Source organism: Helianthus annuus, chromosome 17 (assembly GCF_002127325.2).
Source record: "Helianthus annuus cultivar XRQ/B chromosome 17, HanXRQr2.0-SUNRISE, whole genome shotgun sequence".
Lineage (NCBI taxonomy): Eukaryota > Viridiplantae > Streptophyta > Magnoliopsida > Asterales > Asteraceae > Helianthus > Helianthus annuus.
Window position 1 is genome coordinate 96,984,954 of NC_035449.2, and position 15,764 is coordinate 97,000,717.

A 15,764-nucleotide genomic window follows, 5' to 3' on the forward strand; every position below is an offset into this window, starting at 1 on the left:
TTGGCTTTCACATTTTGTTACCTGAAACGCGTTTTAAAAACATTTTGTCAGTGGGAAATACTGGTGAGTGAATCCCAGTTTAATCAAGTTTAAATAAAAAGTCGCATTGAACAGTATTGAGGGCGCATTCGCAATTACATTTGTTTCCAAGTTATATCAATTACCATCACACGGTAATGTCGTTCCGATTTATGGTCATGTTACTCCTTTACCAGGTGGTAACAAATTTTGTATACAAAACCCCAAATTTACCGAATGTAATTGTATTCTTACAAATACTCAATAACCGTTATTCGCATGGAAAGATATTTAAGGTTTTGTAAAACAGTTAACAAAAAGGTTTACAAAAGTGGATCAACTCACATTGTTGTTTTAGGGTTTTCAGTAAGGATTTCCTAGGAATAATCTATAAATTACACAAATGCACGTGTGTTAGTATAATAACCCATTTTAACATTAGTAATACCCTCCCCGAGACGGCATTCCAACGACTACGTCGGGCAGAACCACGACAGCCGTTACGGAACCCTAGATCAATCGGGCAGAGTATCTAATACGTCTCCAGGGGTTATAATACTTACATCGTAGCAGAACCTCGCTATTTTAGGGGGTATAATACCCGTAGATTATGCCTACTATCAGAATTTTGAGATTTAGAAAAGAAAACTGAGCGATCGGAACTGAAGGCCGATGCCCTTCTTATATAGGGCTGAAATCTGTGTCCCTCGCGGCCCGCGTAAAGGTAAGCCTGGGCTTACGCGGCCCGCGTCAACCCTAGGTCAAATCATAGGTGATCCGGGTCATCAGGTAGGGTCAACACGCGTCGGACACGTGGCCGCACCGGGCTGCGCCATAATTCTGATCTCAGGCAGCCCGTGTAAGGGTAAGTTTAAGCTTACGCGGCCCGTCTAAACTTAAAACTTAACGAACTCAGGCCTTAGCCTTGATACCGCCCGCGTAAATGGTTGGGGTGGGTCTACGCGGCCCGCCTCCACTTCCTATTTCTTGTTTTTAATTTATTTTATATGTTATGATCTATTTCGGGCTCGGTTTTCACATAAGGGATGTATTTAAAGACATATTGAGACATTTTAAAGTATATTAGAGTGTCAGAAAAATTATAAGGGTGTCGGTTTATATTAGGGTTGTTATATATCATCCCCACCTTGTTTTAGAGCTCGTCCTCGAGATCTACTGGAACAAGTGTGGATATTTCCGTTGCATTTCTGATTCAAGTTCCCATGTGTACTCAGGTCCTTTTTTGGAGTCCCACTTCACTTTGACCAGAACTAATCTCTTATGCTTGAGATTCTTAATTTTCCTGTCTTCAATCTGTAGAGGTTTTTCTACAAATTTCAGTTGTTCATTTACCTCTATATCCTTAAGAGGTACTAACAGTGATTCATCAGCTAGGCATTTCTTGAGATTAGATACATGAAATACATCATGTATTCCTGCCATTTCCTCTGGCAGTTGTAGCTGGTAGGCTACAGGTCCTATTCTTTTAATAATTTCGAAAGGTCCAATATACCTGGGACTTAGCTTTCCTCTTTTGATGAATCTTACCACTCCTTTCCAAGGAGAGACTTTTAATAATACCTTGTCACCTACCTAGAATTTTAACGGCTTACGTCTGTTGTCAGTGTAGCTCTTTTGTCGATCATGTGCTGCTTTCAGTCGTTCCTTGACTTGAATAATCTTATCTGTTGTTTCCTGCACTATTTCAGGTCCAGATAGTTGCTTTTCCCCAATTTTTGCCCAACAGACTGGGGTTCTGCACTTTCGTCCATAAAGTGCTTCGAATGGTGCAGCATTGATACTTGTGTGATAACTGTTATTATAAGAAAATTCTATTAAAGGTAAGTGATCATCCTAATTACCTCCGAAATCAATTACACAAGCTCTAAGCATGTCCTCCATTGTCTGAATTGTCCTTTCGCTTTGCCCGTCCATTTGAGGATGGGAAGCTGTGCTTAGATTTAGCTTGGTTCCCATTGCTTTTTGGAAACTTGTCCAAAAAATGAGAGGTAAAACGGATATCTCTATGAGAAACAATTGATAAAGGTATCCCATGTAATGAAACAATTTCATTTACATATAATTTGGCTAATTGTTCCATACTAAAAGTTTCCTTCATTGGTAAGAAATGAGCTGATTTAGTTAGCCTATCTACAATCACCCAGATTGTATCATTACCTTTCCTCGTTTTAGGTAATTTGGTAACAAAATCCATTGTTATCAATTCCCATTTCCACACTAGCATTTCTAACTGATGTAACAAACCTGAGGGTTTCTGGTGTTCAGCTTTAACTTGTGAACAAGTTAAACACTTAGAAACATAAGCTGCTATATCCTTTTTCATTCCTATCCACCAGAAAATTTTCCTTAAATCCTGGTACATCTTATCACTTCCTGGATGCATCATATATTTAGATTTATGAGCTTCTTCTAATATACGGTGACATAGGTTTCCTAATTTACGTATCCACATTCTCTTTTTATGGAATCTCCAAGTTCCCTCTGTTCCTTGTTCTAATTCTTTAATCATTCCTTATAATTTTTCAGTATCTTCCTTGATTACTGATTCTTGTGCTTTTCTAATTTGATCGTTTAAATCTACTTGTAGATTTAATTTAAGAGAACGTACCCTTTTTGGCTTTTCGTGATACTTCCGACTTAAAGCATCAGCTACTACATTGGCTTTTACTGCATGATACTGAATATCACAATCATAATCACTAAGCATTTCCATCCAACGTCTTTGTCTCATATTTAACTCTTTTTGACCAAAAACATACCTTAAACTCTTATGGTCTATGAAAACGGTAAATTTACTACCATAAAGGTAATGTCTCCAAATCTTAAGAGCAAAAATTATGGCTCCTAGTTCTAGATCATGGGTTGAATAATTTTCTTCATGATTCTTAAGCTGTCTAGATGCGTAAGCCATAACCTTTTGACGTTGCATCAATACACATCTGTATCCTAACTTAGAAGCGTCACAATAGACTACAAAGTCTTCAGTTCCTTCTGGTAAGGCTAATATGGGTGCATGGGTCAATCTTTGCTTAAGGATTCTAAAGGCTTCTTCTTGTTTTGGTCCCCATTCAAACTTAACAGATTTACAGGTTAACTTGGTTAAGGGAATGGCTATTCTAGAAAAATCTCGAATAAATCTTCTATAATAACCGGCCAATCCTAGGAAACTTCTAACCTCAGTTGGTGACTCAGGGGTTTTCCATTTAGTAATTGCCTCGATCTTTGTTGGATCTACATGGATTCCTTCATGATTGACTAAGTGTCCAAGAAATTGTACCTGTTCTAGCCAAAACTCGCACTTGGAAAACTTAGCATACAACTTATCCTTTATCAATAAACTTAAAAGTAAATGCAAATGCTTTGTATGCTCCTTTTTACTTTTGGAGTAAATTAGAATATCACCTATGAAGACAATTATGAATTTATCCAAATATGGTTTACATATTCGGTTCATCATGTCCATAAATGTGGCTGGGGCATTGGTCAAACCAAATGGCATGACAATAAATTCATAATGACCATACCTTGTTCTGAATGCGGTTTTGGGAATATCCTCTTCCTGTACCTTTAATTGATGATATGCTGATCTTAAATCAATTTTAGAGAAAAATCGAGCTCCTTGAAGTTGATCGAACAGATCATCGATCCTCGGTAATGGATACCGATTCTTAATCGTGACTTTGTTCATTTCACGGTAGTCAATGCACATGCGCATTGATCCGTCTTTCTTTTTGACGAACAATATTGGGGCTCCCCATGGCGATGAGCTTGGCTGTATGAATCCTTTCTCCAACAATTCGTCTAATTGTTTCTTCAGTTCCTACATTTCAGCGGGTGCCAAACGGTAAGGTGCTTTGGCAATTGGTGCTGTCCCTGGTAGTAAGTGGATTCTGAATTCAACTTCCCTGTCTGGCGGTAGCCCTGGCAATTCTTCTGGAAAGACATCTGAAAACTAGGACACTACTGGAATGTCTTTTAATTCTTTTTCTTTAGTGTTAGTGATTATAGAAATCAAATACACTATAGATCCTTTTCTTATATAACTTGCAGTTTCATCACTGAGATGAATTTAGTGGATTTAGATGGCTTATCCCCTTTAATTGTGATCTTTTCACCCCTTGGTGAATTTACTTGAATTAACTTTTGATCACACAAAATACTGGCTTTATTGGCTATTAACCAATCCATTCCTAACACTACATCGAATCCTGCCAGATTCATTGGATAAAGGTTTGCAGTAAATTTTTGATTAAAAATTTCTATTCTTGCTCCTTGCAAGATTTCAGAAATCCTAACGGTTTCTCTATTTGCTGTCTCTACTAGACATTCTTGTGGTAGTTTACTTAATGATTGATTTAGGAGTTTGCAAAACGAAGTATTAATAAAACTTTGGTTTGCACCAGAGTCAAATAATACTTTAGCAAAAATATCATTAACTAAAAACGTACCAGCTATGACATCTGGAATCATCTTGGCTTCGTCTGCAGTTAGAACAAATACTCTAGCATTTTTAGTGTTCTTGTTGTTTCCAGCTGGAGCCAATTTCCGACAATCTGGCTTGATGTGACCTTTTTCTCCACAGTTAAAGCACAGTCCATTTGTTGGTTTTCTTCTGCAGGTTTCCTCCTTATGTCCTGGTGTTTTGCAGAAATTGCAGTAAGTAGAGCATTTTCCTGAATGCTTCTTTCTGCAGGCTTTACAGTATGGTGCAGAGGTAGAACCTACATTCCTACGGTTGGAATTCCCAGAACGGAATTCTTGTATAAGCCTTTGGGATAGGTTTCTCCTCTGGTCTTCTTCTCTAGTACGGATTAACTCATCTGTCAAGGTATTAGCTAGTTCTACAGCTTCTTCTATGGTTTGGGGTCTAGCTGCCTTGACTACATGTCTAATTTCTCCAATTAATCCCCAGATATAACGGGAGATTAACACTGGTTCGGGTGATGCAAGGGTTGGTACTATTCTAGCATATTCAAAGAATGTAGTAGTGTACCCCTTACTATCTACCCCGGCCATTCTAAGATTCAAAAACTTGTTTGCTATCTGTTCCTTTTCATTGGGAGGGCAGAACTTCCTTTCTACCATACTTTTGAACTCCTCCCATTCTATGTTATATATCCTATCACTTCCTCTTGACTGGAGGATAGTGTTCCACCATTCTAGAGCTGCATTCTTAAATAAATTAGAAGCAAACATTATCCTATCTTCTTCAGCACACTTACTTATTTTCAGAACAGCTTCAGTTTTCTCTATCCAGTGTAGAGCTGCAATGGGTCCTTCATTGCCCGAGAATTCTATTGGTTTGTAGGACCAGAATTCTTTGTAAGAACAACCATATGGCATGGTTCTTCTTCTTTTGGGAATGGGCACCTGAAGTACGGGTCCATTGTTCACGCTGTGTTCTGGTTCACTTGGTCGCTTACTGCTATGCTTACTTTTATTATTCGCTTCTTGAACTGTTTGAATAATAAATGGCATTGCCTCTATGATTCCTTGTGCCACTATATGTTGAATGGCACTATTATCCTTTGATTTCCATTGTTGTTCAGATTCTCATTATTCAGATTATCATTATTTGAGTGGTTGTCGTTCTGAATATTATCATTCTGGTTTTCTTGATTCACTTCGTTGTCCATCTGAATTTTAAACATTTACCAAATATTAATATTACAAATAATATTTGAATATAGCCAATCACATGACACGCACTTTTGGTCAAAAGTGTCGAGCATTGCGACTTTTACTCTATTCATATATTATGCATCTATTACACACCAGTACTGAAATAAAAATTACAATACCGACTGAAATATAAAGCTACAATACTAGTAGTATGCATCCGTAGTGTTTTTTTTCTAACACATACACACATATATTATTATTATATTATATTATATTATATTATTATTACTACCGTTTCTGCCATCACATTCACGGATATGGATTCATCCAAAAATCCATATTGCGTTCGTCGTATTTCCATACGAGACGCTCTCCCACCTGTCGCATTCTCTCACTGCTTTCTAAAATTTCCTCACCGAAAGTCCTAAGTTCTTGTACATTTTCTGCACTCATTGGGGGTGCAGATTCTAGGACTGGGTTTGGAATCTGGGGTGCGGGTTCCTGATATGGAGGTATAGGGGCCTGGTATGGATAGGGATTTTCTAAGATCTCCCTAATGTATGCATCACTAACGTTATAGGGATCTTGAGGATCTAACCCTGGGTAGGCTCCTAAGTTGGGTATTGGCACATTTTCCTGTATTGGGTAACGTTGCACATAGTCCCTAACATCGTCCCACCAGGGGTCGTAATCGTTTGGGTCTAGGGGATTTGGTGCAGGTACCCTAGGTATCTCCTCCGGGTTGAAATCAGGCATTTCTACTTGATTTCCAAGGTTTTCTATTTCCATAGGTTGATCACGAATTAGTGGTTGTGGTTGGGGTGCTAACATTTGTTCCAGGTTTGGGTTAGCTGCAGTGGTTGCTAAAATATGGATATTGGCTATACCCCTATTGAGCATATCCTGGGCATAGGCATCAGTTTCTCTTTTCGCTGCGGCTAACACTCGCTGTTCCTGCAACCTTTTCATACGCTTTCTACGCTCGTGTGCTCCCCTACTGAACCATCCCCTCTTTTTCTGAGGAATGGCTCTTCAGATTGAGCCTTAAACACAAAGGTTCCTTCTTTCGTATCAGCAGAGTACCCTGAGAGGACAGGCTGAGAAGAGGAGGTGCCTTCGCTCCTAGGCGAACCAGATAATTGACGATACGCGTCAGATGGTCCTTGGTCGCTCATACTGTAAACTAACAGAAAGTCAGATAACACATAACAAGAAAATACAATTATGCACGTATTTTCATTATTTATTTCCTAACACTTTGAATTTTGATGTCAGAAGAACACTTTTGTGGCTGAATCAGTGGCATAGTTCTGATACCACCTTCTGTCACAACCCCTGTCCCAAATCCCGGGGAACGGGCGGCCGCGAGCCAGTTTCGGTGTTATCGTGTTATTTATTCAATTTGGCAGCGGAAATTTTCATCAGGACCGTAGTTAGGAAATATTTTATCAGAGTAAACCACCACATTTTATAATATTAAATACATGGGTAAAGCCCAAGTTTTCAGTACACATAATTTCATAGGAATAAATCCTATTTTTATTTCAGAAAAACATCTATTTCTTTTTAGGTAACTTTATTGCCACTTTTCCAAGCCTTCAGTGCTGTCCAGCTGGCTTCTATTTGGCTTTCACATTTTGTTACCTGAAACGCGTTTTAAAAACATTTTGTCAGTGGGAAATACTGGTGAGTGAATCCCAGTTTAATCAAGTTTAAATAAAAAGTCGCATTGAACAGTATTGAGGGCGCATCCGCAATTACATTTGTTTCCAAGTTATATCAATTACCACCACACGGTAATGTCGTTCCGACTTATGGTCATGTTACTCCTTTACCAGGTGGTAACAAATTTTGTATACAAAACCTCAAATTTACCGACTGTAATTGTATTCTTACAAATACTCAATAACCGTTATTCGCATGGAAAGATATTTAAGGTTTTGTAAAACAGTTAACAAAAAGGTTTACAAAAGTGGATCAACTCACATTGCTGTTTTAGGGTTTTCAGTAAGGATTTCCTGGGAATAATCTATAAATTACACAAATGCACGTGTGTTAGTATAATAACCCATTTTAACATTAGTAATACCCTCCCCAAGACGGCATTCCAATCACTACGTCGGGCAGAACCACGACAGCCGTTACGGAACCCTAGATCAATCGGGCAGAGTATCTAATACTTACATCGTAGCAGAACCTCGCTATTTTAGGGGGTATAATACCCGTAGATTATGCCTACTATCATAATTTTGAGATTTAGAAAAGAAAACTGAGCGATCGGAACTAAAGGCCGATGCCCTTCTTATATAGGGCTGAAATCTGTGTCTCTCGCGGCCCGCGTAAAGGTAAGCCTGAGCTTACGCGGCCCGCGTCAACCCTAGGTCAAATCATAGGTGATCCGGGTCATCAGGTAGGGTCAACACGCGTCGGACACGTGGCCGCACCGGGCTGCGCCACAATTCTGATCTCAGGCGGCCCGCGTAAGGGTAAGCTTAAGCTTAGGCGGCCCGTCTAAACTTAAAACTTAACGAACTCAGGCCTTAGCCTTGATACCGCCCGCGTAAATGGTTGTGGTGGGTCTACGTGGCCCACCTCAACTTCCTATTTCTTGTTTTTAATTTATTTTATATGTTATGATCTATTTCGGGCTCGGTTTTCACATAAGGGATGTATTTTAAGACATATTGAGACATTTTAAAGTATATTAGAGTGTCGAAAAAATTATAAGGGTGTCGGTTTATATTAGGGCTGTTATAGTAGTGGTCATATTAACCCGTGTTGGGTCTCCCTAAAAAATAATTATGAACTTTGAAACTTTGTTTGAGCTGTTTAACTTATGATTCCGTTGATTATCTTTAAACAATATTTTAAACATAAACTTTGGAGGTAGACATTTATAGTCACTAATCGTATAGGTAGTGATGGAAACTGTTTTATTATTATATTGTTCTAGATGATTGGTGGCTGGATTCTGTCAGTCACACGCCTCGCGGTTGTACTCCGCACGTGGAAATTGAGGGTGTGACAATGTAATAAACCCTTTAGGATGGGGGGGGGGGATATGTAAAAATCCCAATTATTTTTGTATTTACTGTAAACTAGAATTTTGATCCGTCTCGTGATGTGGCGGGGTCGAAACTTAAAATAACTCGAATTTGTACTGTCAAATATCTAATCCGACTCATTTCTAAACAAAACTTATGTCAAAATGTACACAACTAAAATCGTACATAAAATAAGCATGAAAACGTATTATTTTTTATCTGATTCATTGCCAAAAAAAAATTATGTTAAAACGTAAATCAACTTAGATTTATACCAAACATATTTAAAAAAAAAAGCACACCAAAATATTGTTATATATAGAATGGCTTTTGTCCGGGTTCATTAGCTTAGGTGGAACATTATCACAATTGGTTCAAGATGGGATTTAGGATTAGAAAGAAGTGATTTGGCTTTTAAGAATTGTTATATATAGAATGGCTTGTGTCCGGGTTCATTAGCTTAGGCGGAACATTATCACAATTGGCTCAAGATGGGAATTAGGATTAGAAAATTAGATACCGAACCAGAGGTTGAAGTTGATGTGACAACGTTCAATCTGAATGTTGATTATAGTGTTGGTTTATAAAAAAATTGATTATATTTTCACTATAAATTTCATCATTTTCAGCCAATTTTTTTTACACTAAAAACTAAATTATAGGGTGGTTCAAGTTTGAGCCAATATGAACCATTTCAATATACACGATTCTACCCACAATATCAACATATACCAAACATGCATTTTCAAATTGCATCGGGCCAATTCACATTTCTCACACAAGGTGAACCACCATTTGATCGTTTTGCATACCTTGATCCAAATGCCCGCTACCAAAATCCTACCTTGTCATAACCTAACCCATGTTAAAGAAAGCCAGCTCCCGACTCATGAAGAAGTAGAAGAATTGAATGATAACAAAGACATCATTCAAAGTAAAGGAAAATTCTCAAAATGGGTGCCCAGTAGACCTTGGAATATCGAACAAGAAGTAGCCTTGGCCAATGCTTTTCTTCATATTTTTGAGTACCCAAACGTTGGTAATCAACAAAAGCCTAACTCATTTTTGGGGTCGGGTTCTTGAACATTTCAAAGCACAACTTGGTGGAAGCAACTGAAATGTCAGTCAAATATATTCAAAATAGAAAGATTTAAATTTCTTGATGTGTGGGTTACAGAGATTTCATCTGAGCAGTATAATTACAACTAATTTAATTTTAAGTTACTAATATTTCAAAATATTATTTTCACGTATTAACTTTTATTTTCACGTACTAATATTTCAAAATATTATTTACGGTTGAAGGTAAAGGATCTTTGTATCCTTTGCATTGTATTAGTAGATCCGTTATTGGTAAGGCCAAGGCAGAGGTGTCAATTGACATGTTAAAACAGGAGCTGGAAAAGGAAGGAATGTTTGAAGTTGGTTTGTCCTTTATCGGTGGGGTATCCTACATGCTAATCTTTAAGGATAGAGCGACAGCCACAGAATCTATGGAGGTACATGCTAAATTTTTTCACCAAATTTTTGTTAATTTTTACCTTTGGAATGGTGAGGAGATTCCGTTTAGTAGGGTTGTACTATTGAGTATTGTGGGGGTACCATTTATTATTCGGGATAACACTGTATATGATAAAGTTGGTAATTTGTTTGGAGATGTTATACAAGGCTCGTCGTTCTCCTGGCAAGATGAAGACAATTCATCTGGCTCGGTCAAGGTTTTAACATCGCAGGTATCTAGTATAAACGAGGCTGTGGTGATTAAGTGGGCTAATAAAAGTAATGTGGTTTGGGTATCGGAAATTCATGAACAAAAGAGTATGGCCAGTGACAAAAATGAATTATTGGATGAATCGGAGTCAGAAAAAGAGTCGGACTCGGAGGTGGAATCAGAGGAAGAGGAGGATCTGGAGGATTATGAGGAAGGTGAAATACGATCGGATTTGAATGAGGAAGATAACATGCATGTAGAAGATGACCCTCCGGCGACGAGAAGGGATTTACCGGTGGGAAACGAACAATCTCAGGTTAGGCAAGGGTCCCCGGTAGATCAAGAGTCTATGGACGTTAATATTGCATTGGAAAAGCCAACACGTGATACTGAAAATGGGATGCCCAAGCATGGGGATGTGGATTCATTGGCACACTAGATTAATAACATTGGAGAGGGTGATTTTGGGTCAGGAGGTGTGAATGGCTTGGAAAATATTGGGCCCAATAAGCAAAAGGATGATGTGGGTAAAAATGGGCCTAATTTGTCCTGTGGAGGGGGTGGCCGAACTCCTGGAACAAAGTTGGGCAAAAGGTATAGAATGGACCGGAGCCCACCATCGATAGGTTCTATGCAAGGGCCATCACAAAGGCTGTTTGGTCAGGCAAATATTCTAGAAGAGGAGTCTCTGGATCTAAATACTCCTGTGATGGAGGATAACGACCGTACAGTAGGCGTCGCTGAACTTCCAGAAAACATCAATATTGGCGATATAAATGAACCGGAGTTGGATTCAAGGGAGGCCGAGGATCAGTCGGATACCCGTCTCCAACATGATATCAGGTTAGAGGTTCAATCTACTGTTCATGTTGGTTCTTTAATTGGGATAAACCTTAATGGATTTGTAGATGAGACTGAGAAGCTTATTGTCGAAGAGGGTGTTACAAACAGTTCCAAATGAATTGTTTATCAGTCAATTTAAGGGGGGCCAGAGGTAATCGCAAGTCGGATTGGATTCGTGGGTTGAAAACTAGTTACGGGATCCACTTTATTGCCATTCAGGAGACGAAACTTCAGGACTCAATGTCGTTTATGTTTAGTCAATTTTGGGGTCGGGCGGTGTATAAGTTAGCAGTGGTTAATTCAACAGGTAGATCAGGGGGTCTTGCGTGTTTATGGTGTCCAACAGTATTCAGAAGTGATGATATTATTCATAATAGGAATTTTATCATTGTCTCAGGGGTCTTGGTACAGTCGGGTTGTAGAATAATTTTTTTTAACATTTATGCTCCTAATGATGCGCCTAGTAGACGAGAGGTCTGGTTGGAGCTTTTGGGTTATAGGAATTCGTTGTAGGGGTTGTGGGCTATGATGGGGGATTTCAACGATGTCAGATGTGCTAGTGAACGGATGAATTCTGAATTTATTGAAGCCAATGCCGAGGCCTTTAATCAATTTATTCTCTCGGCTGGTCTTGTGGAGTATAACATGGGCGGGGGTAATTTCACTTACATTTCTGACAATGGTAGAAAACTCAGCAAGCTGAATCCTTTCTTTGTCTGTTTGGGCTTCAAGGAGCAGTGGCCAAATGCTTCGGTGACTGCTCTTGACCGTATTGCATCTGATCACCGGCCTATTGTGCTTTCTACGGTCCAATCAGATTTTGGTCATATCCGCTTTAGGTTCTTCAACTCGTGGTTTGAGTATCCCAGTTTTATGGAATACATGCTTCAAAAGTGTGCCGTGTTTTCCTTTTCGGGGCCGGACGACCTTGCATTAGCAATCAAGTTACGGTGGCTAAAGGATAAAATCAATGCATGGTTAAAGGTGGAAAAGATGAGCAGGGAGGGGATTTATGAAGATAAAAAGAGGAGGCTAGCGTGTATAGAAAATATGGCAGAGGAAAGAATGCTAATGGAAGTGGAATTGGCTGAAAGAGCGGATTGCAAGAATGTTGTTGCTGAATTCGATAGGATTAAACAACTGGATTTGCGTCAAAAGTCGAGATCTAGGTGGGCCATTGATGGGGATGAGAATTCAGTGTTTTTTCATCATATCATTAATTCGAATATTAGCTCGAACAGGTTGAATGGGCTACTGATAGATGGTGTTTGGGTTACTAATCCTGTCTCTGTCAAGGAATCTCTATACGAGTTCTTCTTGAAGCAATTTTCGGAACCAATGCCCAATAGGCCAGAGTTAATTTGCACAAATCTGTCCAAAATCTCGGTGTCCGAAGCATCTATGTTAGAGCAGCCGTTTTCTGTGGAGGAAATTAAAGATGCAGTCTGGGAATGCGATGGGGATCGAGCTCCGGGCCCAGACGGTTTCAACTTTAAGTTTATTAAAAAATGTTGGTCTGGCCTCCAAGTTGATATCGTCAAAATGTTCAATACGTTCTTCGAGGAGGGCTCACTTAATAAGAGCTGTACATCCTCTTTCATTGCGTTAATCCCGAAAGTTAAAGACCCGTCTAGCCCTGTGGATTTTAGGCCTATTAGCTTGATAGGTGTGATTAATAAAATAATATCGAAAGTATTGGTGAATCGACTTAAACGTGTGCTGGGCAAATTAATTTCGGAGCACCAATCGGCTTTTTTTACTGGTAGGAACATTATGGATGGTCCCTTAGTGCTGAATGAAGTGTTTGGTTGGCTGAAAAAATAGAAAAGGAGCGGTATGTATTTCAAAGTAGACATAAACAAGGCGTATGACTCCGTCGATTGGGTCTTTCTTAATTCGGTTATGGCACAAATGAACTTCCCTAGTAGATGGCAATCTTGGATTATGGTGACACTTTACTCTGCTAGAGCTTCTGTTCTAGTAAATGGCTCACCAACCAGTGAGTTCGATTGTTCTCGTGGACTACGACAAGGCGACCCGTTATCGCCTTTTCTGTTCGTAATTGTGATGGAGGCTCTGACATGTATTATGAAAAAGGCCGAATCAATTGGATTGTTTAAAGGGATTGATATCACAGCCGGGGGCCCGTCTTTGTCTCATTTGATCTATGCGGATGATGTGATGTTCATAGGCGAGTGGTCCGAAGCGAACATTAAAAACTTGAGAAGAATGTTAAGGTGTTTTTACTTAGCGTCTAGCCTAAGAGTTAACCTCGCTAAATGTAGCATCTACGGCATCGGAGTGAGTGACCATGAAGTTCAACATATGGCATCTATTCTAACGTGTAAACAAGGTATGTTCCCATTCACACATCTTGGTTTAATTGTTGGTGTAAATATGAACTTGTCAAAAATTGGAATATGGTACTGGAAGTTTTTAAAAGTCGACTCTTAATATGGAAAGCAAAAACACTATCTTATGGTGGAAGGATAACATTGATTAAATCGGTGCTAAATTCTCTCCCAACCTACTATCTATCACTGTTTAGAGCTCCGCTTAAAGTCCTGAATGCGTTGGATAGAATTAGAAGAATTTTCTTTTGGGGAGGATCGGAAGAAAAAGCGAAAATGAATTGGGTTGCTTGGGATAAAACGATCGCTCCGGTTGAATACGGGGGGTTGGGCTTTGGCTCTCTTAGGGATACAAACCTAGCTTTGTTGGCGAAGTGGTGGTGGAGATTTAAAACGGAAAAAAAGGTTTATGGCGAAGGATAATTTGGGCTATTCATCACAATGCAAGAGGCTGGAGTGATATACCGGTAAGAATGTCGTTAGCGGAGCCATGGAAGAATATCATAAGTGTTGGGCAACTTGTATTACATGCTGATATAGACCTCAAAAATACGGCTTCAGCAACCTGGGCTAATGGGAACAACATTCAGTTCTGGCTGGATAGTTGGGCTGATCCGATACCGTTTTACTCTAAGTATCCAGAGCTATTTAAGGCTGAAAGAGATAAAGAATGTCTGGTGGAAGACCGGGTGGAACTGGGCGACTCGGGGCCGATGTACTCATGGGATTGGGATCGGCCTGTACTTGATGCCTCGTACATCTTCAACTGCAACAAATGAAGATCTAAATTGAGTCTCTAGCTGTGAATATGGGGTCGGATAAGTGGTTTTGGAAATATGATGTGAATGGTTGTTTCACTGTGGCGGGAATCAAGAAGATATTGAGCTCGGTTAACCGTGACAGCCCTGTTAGAGCTTTTGAATGGAATAACTGGGTTCCGAAAAAGGTAGCTATTGTGGCATGGATGGCAGAAATGGAACGGCTCCCGACTAAGTGTGCGCTTGTGGCTCGTAATGTTCCGGTACAAGGTCAAGAATGTGTGTTTTGCGGGGAGGTTGCAAAGACGTGTGAGCATCTTTTTGTTGCTTGCCATTTCGCACAATCAATATGGTTAAGTATCGCGGAGTGCTGTAACATTCAGCCGATCATAGCATTTGGGATCAATGACCTACTTAGCATACACGAGGTTAGCTCCGGATCTTCGAAGAAGAGAAAGGCGGTCCATGCAGTGGTGTTGGTGGCTATATGGTGCATATGGAAATTGAGGAACGAGACAGTTTTCAGACAAGGTGTTCCGAATTATACAAAGACTTTGGATGAGATAAAATCGATGGCGTATCTTTGGATTAAGAATAGATCAAAGATGGGAACGTTAACATGGGAGGATTGGGGAAGATTTAGTTTCGCAGGCTTGTGATCTATAATTATGTAATGTCTTGGTGAATTTTTTTTTGTTTGTAAATTTTGGTGGTAGCATCTTGCTACAAATAATAAAAGCTTTTTGTCGGCCGTTAAAAAAAAATAGTGCCATTAATGGTGTAGTGAAAGCTCAAATTTTGATATAACGAAGAAAGCGATAAAAGACTACCAAGAAGTGAACAAGGGGATAAGTTTCTCCCACATGGACGAATGCCAAGAAGAAACAACTGTAATTCTAGAGAACAATTGTTTATATAGATCTTGTATTTTTTATAATATGCTATGGTCTTTTGATAGATCAGTTGTTTGTATGATTATCATTTAGTATATAACAACTGAGAATCATTCGGTTAATTGGATAGTTATAGATCGTTTTCTAGGTGACATCAACCCATGTCATCAATTTTCAATCAGTTAAGGCCCTTACTTGATACCTAGTACGAGTTGTACCGATGTTTCTTTGTTATCAATTCAAGATAAACACATACCGATTCTTATCATTTTTGAAATTGAAACTATCCAAAATGCAAGGAAATTAACATGATTTGCAATTATTATTTAAGACATATTAAAAAACTAAACTACAAGGACTCACGTTCTTTCTAGTAATGAATCCTTTTAGTAGGGATAATAATGAGATGAGCTTAGGATAGGAATTGGTAGTACAAGTTCCATACCAATTATAAAATGGCGTCCTATACCCTTAATACCAGTTAGGTAATTAGTCAGTAAAGT

At 39.1% G+C, this 15,764-nt stretch overlaps 2 protein-coding genes across 2 annotated transcripts; both read left to right on the forward strand.

Moving 5' to 3' along the window:
• The first annotated feature begins 11,787 nt into the window (after positions 1-11,787).
• Positions 11,788-13,083, forward strand: LOC110924594. The gene has a single exon (XM_022168589.1). The coding sequence runs from the start codon at positions 11,788-11,790 to the stop codon at positions 13,081-13,083; it is 1,296 nt and encodes a 431-aa protein (XP_022024281.1).
• A 1,335-nt stretch (positions 13,084-14,418) lies between these two features.
• Positions 14,419-15,027, forward strand: LOC110924595. Its single transcript, XM_022168590.1, has one exon. The coding sequence runs from the start codon at positions 14,419-14,421 to the stop codon at positions 15,025-15,027; it is 609 nt and encodes a 202-aa protein (XP_022024282.1).
• The last annotated feature ends 737 nt before the right edge of the window (positions 15,028-15,764 follow it).